We start from the raw sequence: 25,182 nt of genomic DNA on the forward strand, positions 1-25,182 counted from the left end.
GTAACGGGTCATAGAATGAAAGATCGTACAAAAAGCAGAAACTTGGTGTAAAATAAAATTGCACTTTTTCAGCGAGCAGCCAACCCCCGATGCACTGCAGAACAATGCAGAGCCAAATGTGGGCGAGTGGGCCCTGAACTTTGTTCAAGTCAATTGATATACAGTATTCAGTGACTGTTGTTGAGCACTCAAGGAAGTACTCCAATGATATGGTTGATGAGGAATGGCGAGCTTGGTAAGTGATTAGCGATCACCGATCCGTCACGTTAAACACCTCCCGGAGATGCTCAGAATATCAAACTATGTCCGAAATAGACAAATTAACACTGTTTTTTTTTTAGCAGTCCAGCGTGACAGCTTCAAGTTGGTTTGGGAATCAACCCTGGGCAAAAATATCATTCCTTTCCTGTAGTAATTATCAACTTAGACTACTGTAGTAGGACCTGTTACCAACTATAGTATATGAGAGTAGTACTCTCATATACTATAGTTTGAACTGTAGCATTTTTGCCTGGGAAACGTTGACTCGATCGTGCAAAGATCTCTATCTGCAGTTCAGAAGGGGGGAAGTAAAGCCAATCCTTTGCATTTAAATCAAAGATGTTCAAAATTATATTATTTTAAAGGAGGTGGCCATTGTGCATGGGTTGCCTACACAAAGTTTCTGCTTGTCGTGGGGTGACTATAACCTAGAGTCCAGATTCCAAAGCCAGATTTTGAGCTCAACCATAAAATACTATAAGTCTGAAGTTCTTTTTTTAAAATGGTTTCCCCTAAATTTTAAGATTGCAGAATCAGAATCTGGATGATATCACCTCGGCATCCTTGGTGAATCATGAGATATCTAAGATTGACACAAAACCCCAAAAGCACTCATATTTTGGCATTCTCACTCAATGTTTTTTATGTGCTGGGATGGGGTTTTGGGGTTGGGCAATTCATTTGTGACAATATCCAGGTCATCAAAGCTTTACTTTTTACAGAAGAAAGCATATCTTCTAAAATGGCAACAAAATAGATGATGTGTCCCTTTCTCTCCTTAACGGCCGATCAAGCATTTAAAAAAGTTACACATAAGGATACACAGATGGAACTTTGGAGCAGGAGGAGGCCATTCAGCCCATCATTTCTGCAATGCACTAACTCCAATATCCATCACCCACCAACACACAAGCAACCTACAAGTCCTGCCAATATCCCCATGCAGCCATACCCCTCCATCTCCAATATCTCCAGGTACCTATCGAAATCCCCTTTAAAGTTATCCACCCCCTGCACTGCCACTACCTTTTCGGGGACACAAATCCATGCATTAACAACTCTCTGATTGAAAGACCCATGCCTTATAACTGTCCTTTCTTCTTTACAAGCTATAGCCCCTGGTCCTAACACTGTCCACTCTGTTGAAAAACTCCACTGCACCGATGTTATCCACACCCTTCATTATTTGAAACATCTCCATCAGATCCCCTCCTAATGGCCTCCTTTCAAATGTATAAATTCCTGTCTCCTTCAAATGTTAGTTATACCTTTGTCTTGCTATCCCTGGAATCAATCTCATAGCTCTATGCTGTTCCCTGGAATCAATCTCATAGCTCTATGCTGTTCCCCCTCTCTCTCTCTCCCTCCATGGCCAGGACACCTGCTCTTCCATCATCTCATTCCAAAATCATGGGCATTAATATGGAGATGGTCCCGGGGGAAATTAGGTCTGGCTCACAGTTGGCGTTCCAATTCATCCCAAAGGTGTTCGATGTGGTTTAGGTTAGGGCTCTGGGAAGGCCAGTCAAGTTCTTCCACACTGATCTCAACAAATCATTTCTGTATGGACCTCACTTGGTGCATGGGGGCATTGTCGTGCTGAAACAGGAAAGGGCCTTCCCCCAATTGTTCCCACAAAGTTGGAAGCACAGAATAGTCTATAAATGTCATTGTATGCTGTAGCGTTAAGATTTCCCTTCACTGGAACGAGGGGCTGAGCCCGAACCATGCAAAACATCCTCAGACCATTATTCCTCCTGCACCAAACTTTACAGTTGGCACTCACTTTAAAAATTATCAGATCCGGATCCAGATTCGGATCTTCACCAAAATTGAATTAATTATTCCTTGTCCTACGCTTAACGTACCCATCAAGGTTCGTCTGAATCCGTCTACAACTTTTTGAGATATCGTGTTATCTATAATTTTTGGCGCTATCTCTCAATGGTAAAGAATCAGTTTAAAAAATTCTAATAGTCGGATCCAAACCCAGATAGTCACCAAAATCTAAGCAGTTTGTCCATGTCACACACCCAACCTGCCCACCAAATTTCATCTGGATCCATCCACAACTTTTTGAGATTTCCTACACACAGACAAACAGACAAACAAGAAGACGACATCATGCAGAGCACGATACTTACAAAATCCATAAAACAAATTTGATCTCAAAAATAATTGGTGGTTGAATTCAATGACCAAATATGCAACTCCTCTTCAAATTCCAAGTCAATCGGATGAAAATTGACAATTTTAGAAATCTGGCCTATGTTGACCTCAAAAATAATTGGCTGGTTGAATTCAATGGCCTGAAATATAAATCTTCAAATTTCAACTCAATCAGATGAAAATTGAGGATTTTTGAAATACCACCTTAGTTGTTGACCTTGGGACTATGTTGACCTTTTGACCTTAAAAACAATAGGCTTTTTTCTTATGACAAACTCTACCATGTGGTGAAGTTTCGTGAATATAAGTTTGAAATTGTGATCTATTAAAATCGAGTGATTGATCGATAAAAAATAAACCAATGTCACCCGCAGGGTGACCCGTATCTTGCCAAAAGGTGACCACATGTGACTTCTTTTAAGGTCACACTGAGGTGAACAGAGCTGCTATCCACTAGGAGCGACTCCTTGAGGAATATCTGCCTACGAGAGATTCTGATGAGAATCGTTCTTCAGAGTAACCATGAAAAATATGTGTTTGCCTCATAACGTCACCAAATGACGTCATAATGTCTCAAGCTTGACATATCTAGAAAGCACTCGTCGAGGTGTTCAATTTGAGGTACTACACGATATGGTTCATAAAACTTGAAAATTTGACTTTGGGGTCAAATATGTTTGACCTTAGGCGCTAACCATGAAGGTCAAGGCCAATCGCCACAAAAAATTAATCAGCTGAGCGCCAGACCATATACTACATTCCCATAAAGTTTGGAGACGATTCGATTAAAATTACTCAAAAAATAAGGGTTTCGTCGACTCCCCTGATTTGCGACAAAGTGACCTTGACCTTCAAAATTTTGTGCGCTGAAAGGGACCTCTATAGGCCTCCGATATGCGAAGTTACAAAAATTTCCAATGATAACTGTGCTCTGCAGAATTTTTTATACGTGATTACAGACAAACAAAGAAACAAAAAAAAAAAAAACATACCAGCTGACTAACATATCTTGCAAAAACTTCGTTTTGGCAAGATAAAAAAATCTAACTTTCCTTCCCAGTATTTTGACAAGGATTTACAATGTTACATTCTCAGATGAAACAGGAAAAACTACAATCAAGCCAGATGAGAACAACTACAACTACTACTTATACTACTCATCTGGATGCCCAGCTAAGGGGCATAGTAAACCCCTTGGGGGGTTGACCCTTTTGCACTTTGTTCCCTCAGGACAGGGGGAACGCGAGGTTCGGGTGGGAATTTGTAATTTTTTTTGCCATGATGCCAGTTATAGCTCGCCAACTCTGCGTGAAGGACGCAGTTGGATCTTTCATGTCCACCAACTAATGGCAGCATCCAGGACGCCTAGTTTAATGTCCATCCGAGACACGGCACACACAATGAGGAATCACCCTACCTGTGAAACACCGGGATGGCAGTTTACAGCTGGGTCGGGATTCGAACCCAAGGATGAGAAAGTATAAATTTAATGGAATATAGTAACAAACCTGCGTTAACCTTTTTTGTAATGGTGCTGAGTGTGATGCAATGAACAATCATTTTGAAAGTTTAGTTGACAATTAACCCCTTCACCATCCAACCATGTGTGCACACTGCCCCCCTCATTCCCATGTACATGTACCAGTTCAACAACCCCATCCACTCTGTGGACTAAACATTGATTATACTTTGCTTCCACAATTTAATAACACGACCAGAACATCTTCTGCAAATATTTCAAGCGAATAGTCTAAATGCAAAGTATTTGTTTAGGCTGGGTAACAATCGGAGTACTTATCGGGAGGTAGGTTAGGTGTTCTGTTGTATATTGTTTCATGCAAAGGACAAAAAATAGAGCTTTTTCTGATCAAAATACTTGGGCCATACAAGGGTGATGTGGACATGCATTTACAGAGTAAGGAAATATAATAGTCCAGCAATGAAATTGTCTCCCATGAGCAAGTTATACAGGGAGTGACAGCAATGATAGAGAGCTGGCAGGAGAGCCGAGACGTAACCACACTCACCTCTCCACCGTCTCGCCTGGTTTTGAATCTCGGCCCAGCTTTAATCTGTCATCCTGGTGTTTCACAGTCAGGGCGATTCATCAATGTGTGTGCCATCACTCGGATGGACGTTAAACCCCAAGTGTCCTCCCCGAGCCCTCATTCTTCCCCACTTCCCTTATTTCTTCATCTTCCTCTGTTTTATCCCTCATCCATGCTGTTGGTGTGTTCCCCCCCCCCCTGTCTTATTACTGTTCTTTTTGTTCTGTTACGTCCTGATCCATTCTTTGCTTGAAGTCCTCCATGAGCCCTAACATTGTACACAAAAATAAAAATAGGTGTCCCATCTACCAGCAATATTTGGTGGACATTAAAGATCCCACAGTATCTTTCTCGTCGAGGAGGCGAGCCATCGCCGGCACCCTGGCCAAATTCCTGCTCAAACCTGCAGAGGGCATTGCATCAGTGGCACAGCCACAGCCTCAGCCAGTAATGCTACCCCGCAGCTATGTGCTACATACGGAAGAAGAAGACCCAACTATGGTCAAAGCATTCCGAGAAAAAAAAAATACCAAGGTGGTGGCCAACGTAGTTATGTGTGCTGTGGATTAGAGGTTTATCATTGAAGTTCCTTGGCAAAGAGAACATCAAACCAGTTGAAATTTGCAGCAGACTCTGCATAATTTGGTGATGCATGCCTTTCATAGAGTTGTGTGCACAAAACAGTGCAGCATGTTCAAAATGGCCGTTCATTGGTGAACACTGCTGAGCATTATCACATGCAACCAACTGTTCAGGCAAACATTAAAGACCATTATTTAATTTTCTTCCATATAAAAAGTCTAGGCTCATGGAAGAGTGGGGTGACAGAGGGGAGCAGAGAACATATTGACAGTAGGGCAGAACAAGAGGGGGGGGGATAAATGAGAGATATAGACAGAGAGAAAGACAGAGAGACAGAGAGACAGAGAGACAGAGAGACAGAGAGACAGAGAGACAGAGAGACAGAGAGACAGAGAGACAGAGAGACAGAGAGACAGAGAGACAGAGAGACAGAGAGACAGAGAGACAGAGAGACAGAGAGACAGAGAGACAGAGAGACAGAGAGACAGAGAGACAGAGAGACAGAGAGACAGAGAGACAGAGAGACAGAGAGACAGAGAGACAGAGAGAGAGAGAGACAGAGAGACAGAGAGACAGAGAGACAGAGAGACAGAGAGACAGAGAGAGAGAGAGAGAGAGAGAGAGAGAGAGAGAGAGAGAGAGAGAGAGAGAGAGAGAGAGAGAGACAGAGACAGAGAGAGACATGTCACCCATGAGGAACAGATTCCAACGGGGAGAGAGAGAGAGAGAGAGAGAGAGAGAGAGAGAGAGATAGAGAGAGAGAGAGAGACATGTCACCCATGAGGAACAGATTCCAACGGGGAGAGAGAGACACGGGGAGAGAGAGACACGGGGAGAGAGAGACACGGGGAGAGAGAGACACGGGGAGAGAGAGACACGGGGAGAGAGAGACACGGGGAGAGAGAGACACGGGGAGAGAGAGACACGGGGAGAGAGAGACACGGGGAGAGAGAGACACGGGGAGAGAGAGACACGGGGAGAGAGAGACACGGGGAGAGAGAGACTCGGGGAGAGAGAGACACGGGGAGAGAGAGACACGGGGAGAGAGAGACTCGGGGAGAGAGAGACTCGGGGAGAGAGAGACTCGGGGAGAGAGAGACTCGGGGAGAGAGAGACTCGGGGAGAGAGAGACACGGGGAGAGAGAGACACGGGGAGAGAGAGACACGGGGAGAGAGAGACACGGGGAGAGAGAGACTCGGGGAGAGAGAGACTCGGGGAGAGAGAGACTCGGGGAGAGAGAGACTCGGGGAGAGAGAGACACGGGGAGAGAGAGACACGGGGAGAGAGAGACACGGGGAGAGAGAGACTCGGGGAGAGAGAGACACGGGGAGAGAGAGACACGGGGAGAGAGAGAGACACTGATATATCTGCGCATGAAAGAGCCAGGCAAGCGGAGTCAGCTGCAGAGAGAGAGAGAGAGAGAGAGAGAGAGAGAGAGAGAGAGAGAGAGAGAGAGAGAGAGAGAGAGAGAGAGAGAGAGATAGAGAGAGATAGAGAGAGATAGAGAGAGATAGAGAGAGATAGAGAGAGATAGAGAGAGATAGAGAGAGATAGAGAGAGATAGAGAGCGATAGAGAGATAGAGAGATAGAGAGATAGAGAGATAGAGAGATAGAGAGATAGAGAGATAGAGAGATATAGAGATATAGAGAGATAGAGATAGAGAGATACAGAGATAGAGACATAGAGAGATATAGAGAGATATAGAGAGATATAGAGATATAGAAAGGTATAGAGAGATATAGAGATATAGAGATATAGAGAGGTATAGAGAGATATAGAGAGATATAGAGAGATATAGAGATATAGAGAGGTATAGAGAGATATAGAGATATAGAGATATAGAGAGATACAGAGATACAGAGATAGAGACATAGAGAGATATAGAGAGATATAGAGATATAGAAAGGTATAGAGAGATATAGAGATATAGAGAGATATAGAGATATAGAGAGGTATAGAGAGATATAGAGAGGTATAGAGAGATATAGAGATATAGAGAGATATAGAGATATAGAAAGGTATAGAGAGATATAGAGATATAGAGAGATATAGAGATATAGAGAGGTATAGAGAGATAGAGAGATATAGAGATATATAGAGATATAGAGAGGTATAGAGAGGTATAGAGAGATATAGAGAGGTATAGAGAGATATAGAGATATAGAGAGATATAGAGATATAGAAAGGTATAGAGAGATATAGAGATATAGAGAGATATAGAGATATAGAGAGGTATAGAGAGATATAGAGATATAGAGAGATATAGAGATATAGAGAGATATAGAGAGGTATAGAGAGATATAGAGAGATATAGAGAGATATAGAGATATAGAGAGGTATAGAGATATAGAGAGGTAGAGACAGAGAGACAGAGAGACAGAGAGAGAGAGAGAGAACAGTCATATTTTCCAATGGGTTATTGCCTGTTAATATGACAGCAATGCAGTTCGAGTTGAATTGTTCCTGTTGCACCGTATCATAATTCATAAAATTGCACGGCAGGTCACGTGATCTCACCCAGACACCATGTGATCTACACTTCTGCTCAGGTATTACGACGTGATTGTCTGGTCGATTGAACAGAAAGATATGTGTTACTGCCATTTTTTGTTGGACAATAAATATTGCTTGGGTACATTTCCCGATACAATAACACTGGAGAAAGGATTCTATATTCCCCATTCCAACAGCAAGTACATGTGCAGAGGTAGGGGATGGCTTGTAATGAGGACAGGAAAAAAAAGTCCCAGGTATAGGAATGGAGGATGACTTGAAGCAATTTTGGAGAATCACCTGACTCCCGTATGTGGCACTGCAGAGGAACTGGGTGTCAGTGTTGGAAGGGATGCAGCAATGTTCGTGAGTAGATCACTGCTCCCTGCTTGCCCCCGGGGTGAGATGGACGATTGGTGGGGGATGGGAACAAAAATAAGAAATCCCAAATCCATGGGAGGAGGAAATTCCTCCTGAGGAAATGAGTGTGGTGAGAAAGTTGGTGCCATTACTGTGGCGTCATCGCTGGTAGACAGACAACTGGTGCCCTGGGGAGTGGCGGCACCTCCCCTAAGCTCAGTGGCTGTGTTGTGTCTTGTTTATTCGTCCGACGTGTGTGTGTGTGTGTGTGTGTGTGTGTGTGTGTGTGTGTGTGTGTGTGTGTGTGTGTGTGTGTGTGTGTGTGTGTGTGTGTGTGTGTGTGTGTGTGTGTGTGTGTGTGTCGTAGCTCCACTAAGAGTCTTAGATCCTGTCAAAAAAAAAAAAATCAAAAAAATCTGTTGTTCGAATAAAAGAATAGTAAGGAGTTATTTGTTTAAATGAAAGAGATCGATTGTTCATTTGCAATTTTATGTTCTGATACTTCTCATGTACTTTGGGAGGTTGCACGTCAATTACTCTCAGGCTGAATGATCCTGCTCTGATTTTAATGCCGACTTGGGTCATTTGGATCTGGTGATATTTGAGCTGGAAGTGCATGAAGGGACCGTTCTTTGTTCTCTCTATTATAACCACAACGGTCACGTGTGCAAAAAGAGCACACAAACAAGTGGTACCGTATGAACACAGTTAAATATGTTCATTTTTCCAATCGATTGCATTTCATTCTCATCTCGGGTTTCTCAAGTCAATGGAGTTATTAACAAAACAATTGTTACGAGTTGTCGAGTCAGTTGTGTTTCCACTTTGATCGCAAGATTGCTGAGTCAGTTGTGTTTCATTTTGAGGTCATGGTCTTTGAATGGCTTCATTGGTGCCATATAAATGCTTTGGTTTATTGTTACTTAATTTCATCTTGACATAATTGTCAACGTATGCGCCGTGGCATCGAGTCCACCAGCACCTGGAATTTTGCTGAGGTATGCGACACCATTCTTCCATGACAAAGTCGATCAACTCACACCTGTTTGATGGAGGTGGAAAACACCGTCTCAGGTGTCATTCCAGAATATCCAATAAATGACCATTTGGGTTCAGATCTGGTGACTCAGAAGGCCATGACATGGACAACATCAGTGTCATGGTCAAACCACTTGACGGCCACAAGTGCTCTGTGGATGTTTTGCAGCCATGATTAAGGAAACCAGGCCTGTGCAGCATTTTTATACATGACCCTAAGCATGCTGGGATGATATTTGCTTAATTAACACATGGAACACATCTCTGTGGGAAGCTGTTGCTTGGTGTCCCTTATTTACACCGAGGTGTTTCTATGTTTTTATCCACCACCTGTATACACATATATATATATATATATATATATATATATATATATATATATATATATATATACACATACATACATACATACACACACACACACACACACACACACACTCACACACACATACATACATACACACACACACACACACACACACACACACACACACACACACACACACACACACACACACACACACACACACACACACACACACACACACACACACACCTCCTGACTGTTATGGTGAGCATCGCCGTGGATTATGTCTCACACGGTAAAAGTGCATAATCCGCACAGAACAACCATCCGTCTGCCACCCAGACGATTGTTCCCACTAATGCAAACCATCCAATCAGGAGGCACGTAATGTGATCGGTGGGAAAATAGAAACATGTGGAGTGTGACGAGCACTCCCCCGGTCCACACTGGACACAGTCCTACACCAAAACGTCGCCTCCAACACAGAGGCTTCGGCCCAGTGAGACATAATCCGCAAGATATAATCCAGGCGATGCTCACCGTAACAGTCAGTGATGTATAAATTACGAATGTGGTCATCATTGATTAGATATTTATTGGTGTGCGATACTGATGAAGGCAAATAAGCCTGACATCCGGATCAGTGGCTCCGTTTGACGTTTAACTGATGTTCACCACATAATCTTTGTCTGTTTGACAGAGTCACCGGGCCAAGGCCTCTGTGTTGGAGGTGACGCTTTGGTGTAGGACTGTGTCCAGTGGGGATCAGCGGAGTGCTGGTAACACTCCACGTTTCGATATATATATATATATATATATATATATATATATATATATATATATATATATATATATATATATATATATATATATATATATATATATATATATATATGTGTTCTTCGTTGAAATTTTTCACGATGTGTATACTTAAAAAAATTAATTTGGTCATTCTGGACCCCCTTCTGAGTGTGGGCCCAGCACCGAGGCACTTCTTTGGTGCCATTGTATAAACCCAGTATTGGTGGGAAACTATCAACACGAAAGGCGAGACATGCAATTTATGCAATAAAGTGAGACAATCAACCCGCAGCCGATAGCCATACCAGGTATGCTGTCTCAGGATGTGACTTGTCTGTGCTTCCCCTCTCTGCCTGATACAAACAAAGCCGTGTTATATTCACAAAGTTGGTTGAGGCTGATTTTCCCCAAGATTAATTCCAGCCTTCATCTTATTTCAGTGGGGAAAGAACTTCTGCATCTGGCTTCAAGCGAGCAAAATAGAAGCTATGATTGTTCCTTTTGTGGTGTCATGTTTGGAGCATCCACTCCAGAACATCCAGTCACACTAAAGACTTGAAAAATAACAATGGCCCGTGCTGCTTCCTTGCTTGACACTGCACTTAAAATGACATCCATCCATCCATTGGGACCATACTCTGTGCAGAGCGTTGGTGCTGCCTAAGCAGTCTCCTGGGCTGTTGGGCACACTCCTGGATGGGTCACCACTCCGACACAGGATACTATGACAGGCAGAGTCAACCCCACCTGGTATTAATTCAACAGCCGAGTGGGATCCCAAGCCCACCACCCTAACAATTAAGTCAACACCAGGCATCTTTAAAATGACAGAGCACGGTCAAACAACGCTGGGAAGGCAATGGCAAACCACCGAGTATAATCCTTGCCAAGAAACTGCTTTGACAGCACCGATGTTCTGTAGGGTATGGTGCAGGCAATAACCTCTGTGTCACTACTGCAGGGACATTGGTTGAAGCTTACTACTTCGAAATACTAGAAATACTAAATATACTAGAAGTAGAAAAATACTAAATCTCTCACTCTCCATAATTATTTCAGGTCAAAAGAAAATCTCTATTTATATTTTGGGACATTGTAATAGAGTTTATATATTGACGAAGCCATGTTCCATGTGCTTTGTCATGAAAAAAAAAAAGGGATACAATACACGTATTTAGTCAAACACTCAATTAACACAATTCTGACCACCTGAACAGGACTATGAGTGGCCACTCTCTCGAAACCAAAAGCAAAAAAAAAAGAATGATTTTGAATTTATTTTTGTTTTATAGGTTTTGGGTTTAAAAAAACGACATATTTGCTTTATATTCAAAGTTGATTGTATTTACCTCTTGCAAGCAGTGATAAAGGCAGATGGAGTAGAGGGTGAACCAGAATGGGACTGAGAATGTATGAAACCAGGTGCTTGCTTCCTAGTCATAGCCATTGGTAAGGGTTGGATTAACCTGACACCAAAACTAATTGTGGGGCCCATTGACCCCCTCCCTCCCCACACCCCACTGCCCAAAAACCCCTGCCAGGAAATGACTGCAGTGCAGAAATAAAGTGTAAATGACAAAAAGATGATGATGTGGCACAGTTAGTCGGGAAGCATCGCGACACATGCAATGCACGACATTCTTTGGAAATGAAGTAAGAAATCAATCAGCAGGCGATAGACGTCTGCTGTCTCAGGGCGTGACTCAACTGCACTTCCTCTCTATGCCTGCCTTTTTCCATGTTCATAAAAAAAACAATTTTGGACATTATGGGTCCCTTCTATGCCTGGTGTTCGCTTAATGGCTCGGGTGGTGGGCTTGGGATCCTAGGGTCCTGAGTTCAAATCCCCCTCGGCTGTTGAATTAATACCAGGTGGGGTTGACTCTGCCTGTCATCCTTCCGAGGTTGGCAAAATGAGTGCCAGTTTGCTGTTATCCTGCGTCGGAGTGGCATCCCATCCAGGATTGTTCCCAATAGCCATGGAGACTGCTTACGGAGCACCAACGATCTGCACAGAGTATGATCCCAATGGATGGATGGATGGATGGATGGATGGTCCCTTCTGAGTGGGGGTCCAGCACCAAGGCATTATTGTAAACGCAGTGTTGCCGCTAGGGTGAGTGGTTAAAGGTGAAGATGGGTGGTTAGTTGGTTAGTCACTTCTTCTTAGCCTGAATTCACTTCTTCCTCACCATAACTCCTTTCAGCATCTTGCCTTATGAGATTTTGCATTCAATCATGAAGGACAATATGAGGCACCAAGGCATCCATAGAGGGTGCAGAGCTTCGTGGGTTGATATATGGCAGAGAGCATCAGGGGTTTTGTAGTGTGATGGTGATAAAGTTTTGTATAGGACATGGAATACATTAGATGTTTGAAAAAAAAAAAAAGAACTTGGTGTGCCATAAGAATGTAGTCCATATACTGTGTATGTATGTATATATATATATATATATATATATATATATATATATATATATATATATATATATATATATATATATATAAAATTTTTTAAACGAATGATGTAAAGAAGATCAATTAGTGTTGAAAATAAATTTATCTCAAATGTCTAAAAAATTAATAATTAGAATTCCACTGGGAACCATCTATTTATATTGGGTGCAGAAATTATTGAATTTATATTCCCACCTCCCCATGTGCTCCATAAATGCCTTTTTCTCCCCCTCCCTTACTCTCTGCTCTTTCTAAAGTTCCCCACATTCCTTTCTCTCCACTTTCTTATTCTTCCCACTCCACTGTTTTTTTTTTTCCTCCACCCCTTGTGTGCCTAATAAATAAATGGTCCCAAAATGCTATGAACGTTGAACAATACAGGATGGATTTTAAAGAAATTATCCACCGAACAGCAAAGCACAGAATAAATTGAAGGCTAAATCCTCACAGCCTTCTTGCAAAGTAAAATATTTTGGAAACAATTGCATAATGTACACCGTCAGATTATTGTAAATATAACGGGAATGCAATGGTCATCAAATACAAATCACTTTTTACTTACAAATCTTGAGAAGAGCAGTCAGAAGCATTCAAACAGAGATATTTCATATCCTTGTAACATAAAACAGAACATACACATGACACAGGTATTAATATCGGTCATTGGTATTGAAAATCATTACCAAGATTTCAAATGATCTGACAATGAGTTGCATCAAATGTCTCCAAACTATCCAGTCGAGCTGCATTGTTCTTTGCAAAGGTACGGCCTTTAAAAGTAAATCTTTCAAAAATATTTCTCATTTCTACGAGGAGCATTCAAAAAGTCTTACGAAGGAGAAACTCACAATAGTCTAAGACACACCAAGGTTTTTTGTTTGTTTGTTTTCTTCCATTTTTCAATGTCGTACAAGCATGCATAAATTCGGAAGAGAAAATATTTTCTTCCAAATGACATATTTATCTGGGATTGAAAGAAGTTTTGTTTGCCGGTGATCCGAGGCTCATGGTTCAGCTTGTATATTTACCACATGCTGGAGACAAATACATTAGTAGATATCAGTATATTTCAACATAAGTGACGACGACATGAGTGGACAATGGGAAAACGCAGATGATGGAATCTGCATCTTGGGCCAGGGGTTCAAAGTGGGAAAACACGAACAGGTCAGCCCATTGTTATAAACAAGACAACATACTCATAAGTGGAGAAAATGGTCAGTGAGCATCTTGTTTGTAGATTTGTAGATCGGTCCTTTATACTCTCTATAGCAGTGTTTCTCAACCTTTTTTTGTCCCACGCCCCACTTTGATTTTCAAAAAAAATCGTACGCCCCACCATGATTGGAAACACTACAGTATATACTACATATGTATTCAAAAGGCTTTATTAAAACTTTACTGCAAATTTTATTCAATTGCTACTCACTTCAATGTGAGCCTGCCCTTAACGCTGGCTGCAGATTTGTTTGATTCGAGGGACCAATTTTGTCAGTTTCAGCCTTAAATCACCACGTTTCGTGATTTCCAGTCGATTGCTCTTAGCTTGCAGCAAATCGGTAACAACACTAAATCCACATTCGACTAAATAAGATGATGGAAAATTTATCAATACTTCCCTTGCCAAAGGGAAAATTTGAAAATTTGAAAGTGCAAAGCCATGAAAGTGATCATATATTGATTCATCAATTCTGAATCCTCATGCCCCACCAAAATATTGCAATACCCCACCTTGAGAAACACTGGTCGAAAGCATGTAAAAGGCATTTTACAACAACAAAATATTCCTTAAGCATTTCCTGAGTGCTGTTTATGAATTACTCGCTGAAGTACCCGGGAATACCCGGGAAATTTGCCCTATTTTCCTCACGCTAGTTAGACTGAGGCATTAGTTGTATGGAGAAAATTGGGAAGGCTTCTTTTATTCCTCAGATTTATGGAAGGAAGGCTTTATGCTGCCGTAATCCTCAGAGAGGTCATAGTTGAAGGCGGCCTTGAGCCACTCAATGTTTCAAGCAGCAGTGGCAACTATCGATGTCCTGCCAAAACCCGGACCAAGAAAGCTGGAACGTGAGTTTTGTGCTTCTCTCGCCCATCGGTGTGACGCTCTATTTGCAGTTAGGCGACTGACTGACTGTCTCTGTCTGTCTGTCTGTCTGTCTGTCTGTCTGTCTGTCTGTCTGTCTGTCTGTCTGTCTGTCTGTCTCTCTCTCTCTGCAGCTGACTCCGCTTGCCTGGCTCTTTCATGCGCAGATATATCAGCAGTAAGATGACTCTCTCTCTGCAGCTGACTCCGCTTGCCTGGCTCTTTCATGACCAGATCTATCAGCAGTTAGCTGTTGCCATGCGCGTGCAGTTCGAGAATTCAAATAACAGGAGGAGAATGTGTATGTTTAAAAAGTCAACGAATACGAACATTTTGTATTTCAAAAAACTTTAGCGTTTTTAACCATGAAGCCTTTTGTTACGATTAATATGCCGGTGCACTATTCGAAAACCTTTTTTTTTTAAAATATATATTTTTTCATTTTTATGGAAAGCCACTTGGCGCATCCTGGAGCTGAATGTTAGGTCTATATGTGTGTAAAGTTTCATCAAGATCGGTTCACTGGTCTCGGAGCTTATTGGTTACAAACAAACAGACAGAAGGACTGCCATTTATATAGTAGATGAGCAGATATATCAGCAGTAAGATGACTCTCTCTCTGCAGCCGACTCCGCTTGCCTGGCTCTTTCATGAGCAGATCTATCTGCAGTTAGCTGTTGCCGTGCGCGTGCAGTTCGAGAATTCAAATAACAGGAGGAGAATGTGTATGTTTAAAAAGTCAACGAATACGAACATTTTGTATTTCAAAAAACTTTAGCGTTTTTAACCATGAAGCCTTTTGTTACGATTAATATGCCGGTGCACTATTCGAAAATCTTTTTTTTAAAAAAAATATATTTTTTTCATTTTTATGGAAAGCCACTTGGCGCATCCTGGAGCTGAATGTTAGGTCTATATGTGTGTAAAGTTTCATCAAGATCGGTTCACTGGTCTCGGAGCTTATTGGTTACAAACAAACAGACAGAAGGACTGCCATTTATATAGTAGATAAGCAGATATATCAGCAGTAAGACGTCTGTCTGTCTGTCTGTCTGTCTGTCTGTCTGTCTGTCTGTCTGTCTGTCTGTCTGTCTGTCTGTCTCTCTCTCTCTCTCTCTCTCTCTCTCTCTCTCTCTCTCTGCAGCTGACTCCGCTTGCCTGGCTCTTTCATGCGCAGATATATCAGCAGTAAGATGACTCTCTCTCTGCAGCTGACTCCGCTTGCCTGGCTCTTTCATGAGCAGATCTATCAGCAGTTAGCTGTTGCCGTGCGCGTGCAGTTCGAGAATTCAAATAACAGGAGGAGAATGTGTATGTTTAAAAAGTCAACGAATACGAACATTTTGTATTTCAAAAAACTTTAGCGTTTTTAACCATGAAGCCTTTTGTTACGATTAATATGCCGGTGCACTATTCGAAAACCTTTTTTAAAAAAAATATATTTTTTTCATTTTTATGGAAAGCCACTTGGCGCATCCTGGAGCTGAATGTTAGGTCTATATGTGTGTAAAGTTTCATCAAGATCGGTTCACTGGTCTCGGAGCTTATTGGTTACAAACAAACAGACAGAAGGACTGCCATTTATATAGTAGATAAGCAGATATATCAGCAGTAAGACGTCTGTCTGTCTGTCTGTCTGTCTGTCTGTCTGTCTGTCTGTCTGTCTGTCTGTCTGTCTGTCTGTCTGTCTGTCTGTCTCTCTCTCTCTCTCTGCAGCTGACTCCGCTTGCCTGGCTCTTTCATGCGCAGATATATCAGCAGTAAGATGACTCTCTCTCTGCAGCTGACTCCGCTTGCCTGGCTCTTTCATGAGCAGATCTATCAGCAGTTAGCTGTTGCCGTGCGCGTGCAGTTCGAGAATTCAAATAACAGGAGGAGAATGTGTATGTTTAAAAAGTCAACGAATACGAACATTTTGTATTTCAAAAAACTTTAGCGTTTTTAACCATGAAGCCTTTTGTTACGATTAATATGCCGGTGCACTATTCGAAAACCTTTTTTAAAAAAAATATATTTTTTTCATTTTTATGGAAAGCCACTTGGCGCATCCTGGAGCTGAATGTTAGGTCTATATGTGTGTAAAGTTTCATCAAGATCGGTTCACTGGTCTCGGAGCTTATTGGTTACAAACAAACAGACAGAAGGACTGCCATTTATATAGTAGATAAGCAGATATATCAGCAGTAAGACGTCTGTCTGTCTGTCTGTCTGTCTGTCTGTCTGTCTGTCTGTCTGTCTGTCTGTCTGTCTGTCTGTCTGTCTGTCTGTCTGTCTCTCTCTCTCTCTCTCTCTCTCTCTCTCTCTCTCTCTCTCTCTCTCTCTCTCTCTCTCTCTCTCTCTCTCTCTCTCTCTCTGCAGCTGACTCCGCTTGCCCGGCTCTTTCATGAGCAGATCAATCAGCAGTTCGCTGTTGCCGTGCGCGTGCAGTTCGAGAATTCAAATAACAGGAGAATGTGTATGTTTAAAAAGTCAACGAATACGAATATTTTGTATTTCAAAAAACCCCAGCGTTTTTAATCATGAAGCCTTTTGTTATGATTAATACGCCGGCGCACTATTCGAAAGCCATTTTTTTTTCTAATGGAAATTTTATTTATATATATATATATTTTTCCATTTTTATGGAGAGCCACTTAGCGCATCCTGGAGCTGAATATTACTTCCACATATGTGTAAAGTTTCATCAAGATCGGTTCACTGCTCTAGGAGCTTATTCGTCACAAAAAACAGACAGACAGACAGACACAGACAGAAGGACTGCCATTTATATAGTAGATTGTTTCGAGTGATTTGAGATTCTAAAGCACAAGGAGGAGATTGTACCTGTATGACAGACATCAGTAGCCATTGGTGTAGTCTCTACATGAATATGCGACTTTAGAAATGACACATCCCACCCCACAATGCTCGGCACGCACACACAGAAACCCTTTGCAACAATGTTTATTCAGGCATGTTAAGGTGAATTGTGTGTGTGTGTGTGTGTGTGTGTGTGTGTGTGTGTGTGTGTGTGTGTGTGTGTGTGTGTGCGTGCGTGCGTGCGTGCGTGCGTGCGTGCGTGCGTGTGTGCGTGTGTGCGTGTGTGCGTGTGTGCGTGCGCGCGCGCGCACACGAGACAAGGATTCTTCCATGGTATGACTCACAAAGCTTTGATACGAAGCCGAAAAGGCTTTGAAAACAACCTGCGAGAAAGGGTGTACCTTTCCACAATGAAAGAGTTGGAGAACTTTCTCAACTCATCTAAAAAGTTGAGATATTCAGCCCGGACTAACCCAAACCCGTACTCCAGACGATGTGGATTGGTGCAAGGCTCAGACAGTGGATGGGTTTGTACTACCCAAACCCCATACCTCGACCATCGCTGACATTGAGTGGAATTTGAACCTTGTGGGATTACCTTGTGTGAACATGGCAGGCTTGGTGATTTATTTAATGGAAGTTTGCAATGTTGTTTGGGGGAGGGGTGGTGGGGGGGGGATTGAGTGGGAACTGGGTGCATTCATGCACACGTCCATTCTTCTCGCAAGTTTGTTCCATTTTGTCCCCAAAGCTGCAGGTGTTACCATGGTCACTAATCCCTGTAACCACGCCCCTCAGCTTTTAACCATGCTCCCAGTATAATAACCATGCCCCCATGTATTTTTTTAAACCACGCCCATGTCACGTGTGGGTCATCTGTATGCAAATTGGACACAGAAATACAAGAAATATTCTTGGATCCGTGGTGTCGAGTTCCTACCTTTTTCAGTTTATGCAATTAGCTAGTGACGGCAGTGGATCACGCCCCACACACCACACACCACACAGACTTCTTCTTTTAGCAATAGATGCCAAAATGTCATGTAATTTATTTTGTGGTCCGAGAACCAAACGAATAATGTATACATAACAGTCCTCTGCAGGGGGGGGGGGGTTAATTGTCGATGCGAGTGTTACGGTGACAGTGTGAGTAATTTAGTCACATGTGCGTCATGAGGTTCATCTACCTTGCGTGCTCGAGAAATCGTCACATGAAGCACTCGCGCCTATTACGCGTGCGACGATGCCACATTTATGGCCTGCCTTTGTTTCCCCAGTAAACCAGGGGAGGCAAAGGCAGGATAAGAGATGTGAAATGTGCTGCGTGCCGTGAAGATGGGAGGGTGCTCCATTCAACGAGGCGTGTCATGTGATCGAGGTCGTTGTCTCATGTGCGGCAACGTCCTGGAACATTGGTCATGGCGTGGGAGACGAGGAATGCTTGTACACCCTCATCCTCGCTACGGGAGGGTGCGCCATTCAACGCGGCATGTCATGTGACCGTGGTTGTTTTGTCGTGGGTGGCAAAGTCCTGAACATTGGTCGTCGCATGGGAGACGAGGAATGCTTGTACACCCTCATCGTCACACCGTAATTCATGAGTGCAAAATATGATCTCGGGATATGCTGTAATACCCTCGATCACCCCCACGGAGGCGTTGACAGCGTGCAGGACGAGTGACACGTACGATCCCAGGACATATGTCAGCGACTCGTTGCGTCCCCACAGAGAGTCCAGGATAGCCCCAAATGACGTCATAGATAGGTCATTGGTCCGAGCGACCATATCCACACAGCCACGTTGACTGTTCCATGTGAGCAGCACTACACGATTGCAGCCGGCACTGAGCTGCCGCGTGTGTGAAATGCAAATTGGAATATGCGAGATTTGAACCAGGTGCTTTCTTTGTCAGGATCATGAGCCGCTGTGAAGGTTTCGTGTGAATAGCGCTGTATATAAACCGTGCGAAGCGCCGTATAACCGCACAGAGCGCCGTGAGTTTTAAATGTGATTTTTAAATGACCTTAAAGTGCGTGATTCGAACCGGGTTCCTCATTTGAATGGTTCTGGAGCCGCCCGTGGAAGCACCGAGGTACCCCAGAATGGCTGAGCTCGTAGACTAATAATCCTCTCACCGATGGTGCTGATCTCGACTCGCTCCAACGTCACGGTGAGGCACAGTGAACCAGCAAACCATGCGGAAGCGTCGATTTTTACGCCATTTTTTTCCCAGCGTTCCTTGCGGCCATGCCATTAATTTGCAACTTTCAGCCTAACCGTGGTTTGTAAAGGCCGCAAAAACAATTACGTTGTGCAAGGGACTCGGCTCGACAATATAAGATGGGTCTGGGCTATCATCTCATGCACGGAATTCGCCCAGCTTCTCAGGATACAAAGAAAACACTCGATGTGGCGAAATCTCTTCGATTTTATGGTAAGAGGGAGAAGAGGCCGATCCTTCGGAAAAAGGGTCAGGCTAATGCTTAAGGGTGATTCACAATCACTGCTGTGGTGTGCTTCGACCGTGACAAGCAGGAACACAACGATTAAGGTTAACCACCTCGAAATTAAAAGTGCACTGAAAAGCAGAAGTAAGTCACTGAAAATGCACGTACAGTGCCCGAAAGGCCTCGTGAGCATTCACACGCCATTTAGGAAGTCCAGCATTACAGGACATTAGTGAGACAAACACATAGAGTTACAGGATTTGAACCTGGGTTTCCAGGCATCGTGAGGTATCGATATACACGGGAACACGAAACAGGCAAACCGATGTTATACCTTTACATACACAAATGCAACAACTAAAAATACCTCATATCCCACGTTTCTAGTTTTATGAAACCATATCTATTTCCCATCATTAAGGTTAATCTTCACATCATACATTGAAAATGGCGAATTTTTGACCTTCAGGTCAGATCAGGTGTGGGAGCATGAGACGGAGCAGCGCGTTGCTGCGTCCTCTTTCCGCCGGTACTACAGGGGCCTCCGTCTGGTTATTCCCCAGGCAGATGCCTGGCCCGTCCCCATCTCCTTGAGATGCCGATAAACCTTGCTGCAACTATAAGGCACGTGGTCGGCCGATTGGCCTCCTCCACTCACGAGACTCCCTCACTGAGAGAATCTGGTGAGCAGGATCTGCGTCAGGAGAATGAGCCGCATGTCCATACAGCCGCAGCTGATGCTCACGGCCTATGCAGGTAACAAATCTCATTTGAGTCTCAGCAACCGCTCGTTGGACACAAAGTCCGACCAGCAATAGCCAAGGATTCCCAGAAGAGACCTGCTACCAAAGGATTGAAGCCTCCATCTCAGATCCCAGGTCAGAGTCCAAGTCTTACATCAGTAGACCAAGAATGGAAGCACCAAGGACCTGAAGACTCAGACTTTCGTCCTCCTGCATAGGTACCGACAGGGCCACACCCCCATGATCCAGTGAATCCATGACTCCCCAGGCCTGACCCAGATGTGTCCTGACATCTGGCTCACAGCTCACAGAGACATGAATACTTACTTACTTGTACTTACTGCCAAGGTAAGTGAATCTCTCCGTGATCTTAACATCCTCACCATAAACAGGTACAGACAAAATAGCAGCATCCAAGATGTCATTGAAATCCTGGATCTTAGTTTTGACCCAGGAAACCCGTCATCCCAGTGGCTCCAATTCCTCATTCAGTGTCTCAAGGGCCCCCAAAAGGATATCTAGAGTCTCCGCAAAGATGACTGCATCATCTGGGACATGAACATCAGAGATCTTTACATTCCCAAAAGATGCACCGCAACATGATCTCTCCGACATCGCCCCCAGAATCCAGTTAATACAAGTGCTGAAAAGTGTGGGGGCCAGTACACACCCCTGACGAACTCCAGTAACAACTGGAAATAAGTCGGAGATGGTACCACCACATCTCACAGCACTCTCAGTACCAGAGTATCGTTCAGACATCAGATTGATCAGTTTTGGTGGCACCCCACGAAGACCAAGAATCCTCCAGAGGGCGTCCCCATTCAATAGATTAAACGCTTTGCAGAGATCAACACAGGTTGCAAGCAGCCCCTGCCGAAACTCTCGTCTGCTTTTGGTAAGGACCCGAAGAGCAAGGATACGGTCAATCGTTGACGTCTTTGGTGTGAAGCCTGACTGCTCTGGGCTCTGGTGCCCAAGCAGATGGGGGCGAGGCCGAACAAGAATTATCCGAGGAAGCCCCTTACCTGGCACTGAGAGCAGCGTCACCCATCTGTAGTTGTTGCACTCTTGGCAATCTACCTTCCCTTTCCAGAGGAATAGTAACACCCCTGACATCCATCTCAAGAGCTGGTAGATCAGCCTTGTACATCCGCTCAAAGTAACCGGCCCAGTGGGACTTCACTTCGGACTCCTCTGTCAGGAGCCCACCACCCTCCGCTCTAATTGCAGGACATTAAGGGATGGGCTTGGAGGACCGCAATGCGCAAATTCCCCTGTGAGTGGGACAAGAATCACTTGATCACAGGTGATGCTCTACCCCCCCTCCCCCCAACACAGATTCCCCACATAGAGGCCTCCTTGTCCACCCTCAGCACACGTACAGGTTAACGTCTCAACTTCCTGAACAGCTCAGCTCTACCATTTGGCCTGGCCCTGCAACTCTGGTCAATGATATCTAGTGTCCCTTGAGAGACAAAATTCTTGTTCACCCTCCAGTGAGTTCCAAGACATCCACCGGCAACATCAAGAATGGTTGTCTTGAAGGAACTCCACAACTCTTCAAGATTACCCAAAGCACCCAGACCCCCAAATCCCCACTCAGCTTGTTCGCAAAGTCCTCAGCTACCCTCTCACCCTTGAGCTTGTCAACAACCAGCTTATACTGGGATGGTACCATTCTCTGGGATTCAAGGTGCAACTTCAGAGTTGCTACAACAATCCTGTTGCCAGTATTGAGGAACTGAGCACTCCAGTAGACCCTGCAGTTTTTGATCATCCTCCAGCGACCATCAATGAGCACATGGTCAATCTCCTTTGCCACAATGCCAGCGTTGGAATACCAAGTCTCGCGATGAGCTTGTGGGCGCTGAAACCATGAACCAGCCACCCAAAGTCCATCACTTCTTTCAAGGTAAAGGAAATTGCTACTATTCTGGTTCACAGTTCCTGACGCATGGGGACCAACACACGTCTCATAAGCATCGCCATCAGGTCCAGTCGATGCATTGAAATTCCCCCCAAGACGAGAAGAGTATCTTGCCTGGGGCACTGATCAACCACAGACTCGAGTGTGGCATAGAATGCGTCCTTCACAGTTAGATCACTCAGATCAGAGCAAATTCAGAGACCAGAGAAACGACATCCAAGGAGTGACGAATCCTTAGTTTCATAACATGCTTATTGACCGGTGTTACCTCAATTATCATTGGAGTCAGCTTATTGCACACAGCTACAGCAACTCCTTGGGCACGGGAACCATCAGAGTGACGAGACGAATAGTAGGTGTAACCACCCGCCATGATCTCGCCACGATTTGGTCTCTGAACCACAGAGAGTGCTGCAACACCGATGCTCAAACGCTTGAGCTCAGATGATAACAGAGACAGGTGATCATCCATTTTCAGGGGTAGTACATTCCAAGCACCCACCCAAAGGGACCACCTCAGGTTAACCCAAGGAGAGGGCCGTCTGGTGGACGACACCTCAGCACCACCCTGACACACACTACCACAATCTGACCCGAGAATGTTACCCCATGGTATTCCTCCTATCTTCAAAGAATGGGGGTCCCAAAGGCTTTGCCTCAATTGTGTCAACCGGTGAGCTGCCCTGTGAAGGTCAACTGCACAGGAGGTACTCCCACGGAGTGGGTTTTCAATTTTCTGTGCGTTTTTCTTGTGTTTTGTGGAGTGAAGGGTTTTACGGTGGCCAGAGTGCAAATCCTGCCACCAATCTCCTTAAAAAAAAAGTAACCCAACTGCAGGAGGACATCCGCAGACACGGTTCGGCACAAAATATGGGTGGCCATTGGCTCACAAGGAGCTCCTCCGCCCTTTGACAGGTTTTGTTTTTCATCCTGCTGGGTGTCCATATCCATACACCCTCCTCACCAAGAAACCTGGTGGGGGAGATGGTTTCGTTGCCAACAACTCGTACCTGAAACAGGTGAGTACAGGTTTACATGGTACCTGCAGCAAGTCACAGAATTTGACATTCTGCTCCCCCTTTATTTCCCATACATCCTGTTTCCCTGTTTTCCCATTACCCTTATCCTCTCTCGACCATATTTTCCCTTTTCTCCCTTCTTCTATCCAATTCACATGCTATGCATTCTCTCCCCTATCCTCTGTTACACAAAAGAACCGTATACTTTTTTTTTTTTTTTAAATCGGCCAAAACATTTTCGTATTGTCAATGATTGGCTGCAATGCCCATAAAAAATAGAGATTAATGAAATGGCAATGGCGTCTAACCATATGATGAAAATAAATACTTACGGAGTGCATTTGTGATACTACTGCCTGATTGCAGATGCGATTGGGAATTTGTCTCGATGCTGACGTTAATCAGTTATTGCTTCTTTGCAAGTTATTAGTAATAATTAGCCCACACATCTCTGCCACGCAAAACCTCAAGAGTAATTTTGTGTGCAAAAGGTTGAGATAATACCGACTGTGCTGGTAACTTCCTTACCGCCAATTCAGGCTTTGGGTAGTCGTGGATCGACACGATGTGGGTGATGTTGTTTCTGCTCAGTTGCTCTCTGTCTTTGGAGTCTAAAATCGAACACACACACACACACACACACACACACACACACACACACACACACACACACACACACACACACACACACACACACACACACACACACACACACACACACACACACACACGGAACTTTGGTGCAGGAGGCCATTCGGCCCATCATGCCTGTGTTACACTAACCACCGAAACCATCAGCCATCCGCACACAAGCCACCTACAAGTCTTGCCAATATATACATACCCCTCTATGTCCAAGGCATCCACGTACATATCAAATTCCAATTTAAACCCATCTATCCCTTTCTATAAGACCATTCCATGCATTAACTTCCCTCTGATTGAAATAATCCTGCCTCAATATGGTTCTAAGTATCATGATTTTACCCTCGGGTTGTGGCCCATGGTCCTGACACTGTCCACTCTGCTGAGAAACTCCACTGCACCTATCTTGTCCACACTCTTCATCATCTTAAATATCTCCATTAGATCTCCTCACAATCACCTCCTTTCTCATGTATAAAGTCTTGTCTCCTTCAGCTGCTGCTCATAGCATAATCTATCTCGGCTTGGAATCATTCTAATACCGTTATGCTATGCTGTACCCTCTCTATGGCAGCCACATCTTTCCTCAGATCAGGTGGCCAGGTCAGGAATGCGAGCATGCGCTGGAGCAGTGCGTTGCTGCATCTGCTTTCCGCCAGTACTCCAGGGGCCTCCATCTGGCCATCCCCCAGGCAGATTCCTGGCCCATCCCCATCCCCTTGAGATGATGGTCAACCTGCTGCAACCATGAGGCACGTGGTCGGCCCATTGGCCTCCTCTACTCACGAGACTCCCTCGCTAAGAGAATCTGGTGAATCGGATCAGCGTCAGGAAAAACAAGCTACATGTCCATACAGCCGCAGCTGACATTCATGGACGATGCAGGTAACAAATCTCATCTGAGTCTCTCTCATCAACCGCTCGTTGGACACAAAGTCTGACCAGCGATAGCCAAGGATTCTCTGAAGAAACCTGGTACCAAATAGAGCATC

At 44.0% G+C, this 25,182-nt stretch overlaps 2 protein-coding genes across 10 annotated transcripts in view; both read right to left on the bottom strand.

Moving 5' to 3' along the window:
- LOC147021655 (uncharacterized) overlaps positions 1 to 6,819 on the bottom strand; it is a gene marked incomplete at its 5' end in the record, with an annotated part of 9,054 nt that extends 2,235 nt beyond the window's left edge. The window contains 2 exons of the mRNA XM_085893519.1: positions 1 to 5,725; positions 6,467 to 6,819. The exon at positions 1 to 5,725 is cut by the window's left edge and continues 2,235 nt beyond it. Coding sequence (XP_085749645.1) covers positions 5,251 to 5,725; positions 6,467 to 6,819 — 828 coding nt within the window. The remainder of the gene's footprint in view (positions 5,726 to 6,466) is intronic.
- The window catches only part of LOC147021654 (dual specificity protein phosphatase 22-B-like), a 69,394-nt gene that overhangs the window by 16,784 nt on the left and 27,428 nt on the right, over positions 1 to 25,182 (bottom strand). For 4 of the 9 annotated variants that reach the window (XM_085891845.1, XM_085891844.1, XM_085891849.1 and 1 more), the window contains one exon: positions 13,083 to 13,132. In XM_085891845.1, coding sequence (XP_085747971.1) covers positions 13,083 to 13,132 — 50 coding nt within the window. Of the gene's footprint in view, positions 1 to 7,264; positions 7,942 to 10,367; positions 10,416 to 13,082; positions 13,133 to 24,073; positions 24,157 to 25,182 lie in introns of those variants that run through there. The other 5 variants (XR_015060878.1, XR_015060879.1, XM_085891847.1 and 2 more) reach the window with 3 other exon arrangements.

The sequence above is a fragment of the Eptatretus burgeri genome, chromosome 8, assembly GCF_056783735.1.
Source record: "Eptatretus burgeri isolate ZD-2024b chromosome 8, Ebu_testis_v1, whole genome shotgun sequence".
In the NCBI taxonomy this organism is placed as follows: domain Eukaryota; kingdom Metazoa; phylum Chordata; class Myxini; order Myxiniformes; family Myxinidae; genus Eptatretus; species Eptatretus burgeri.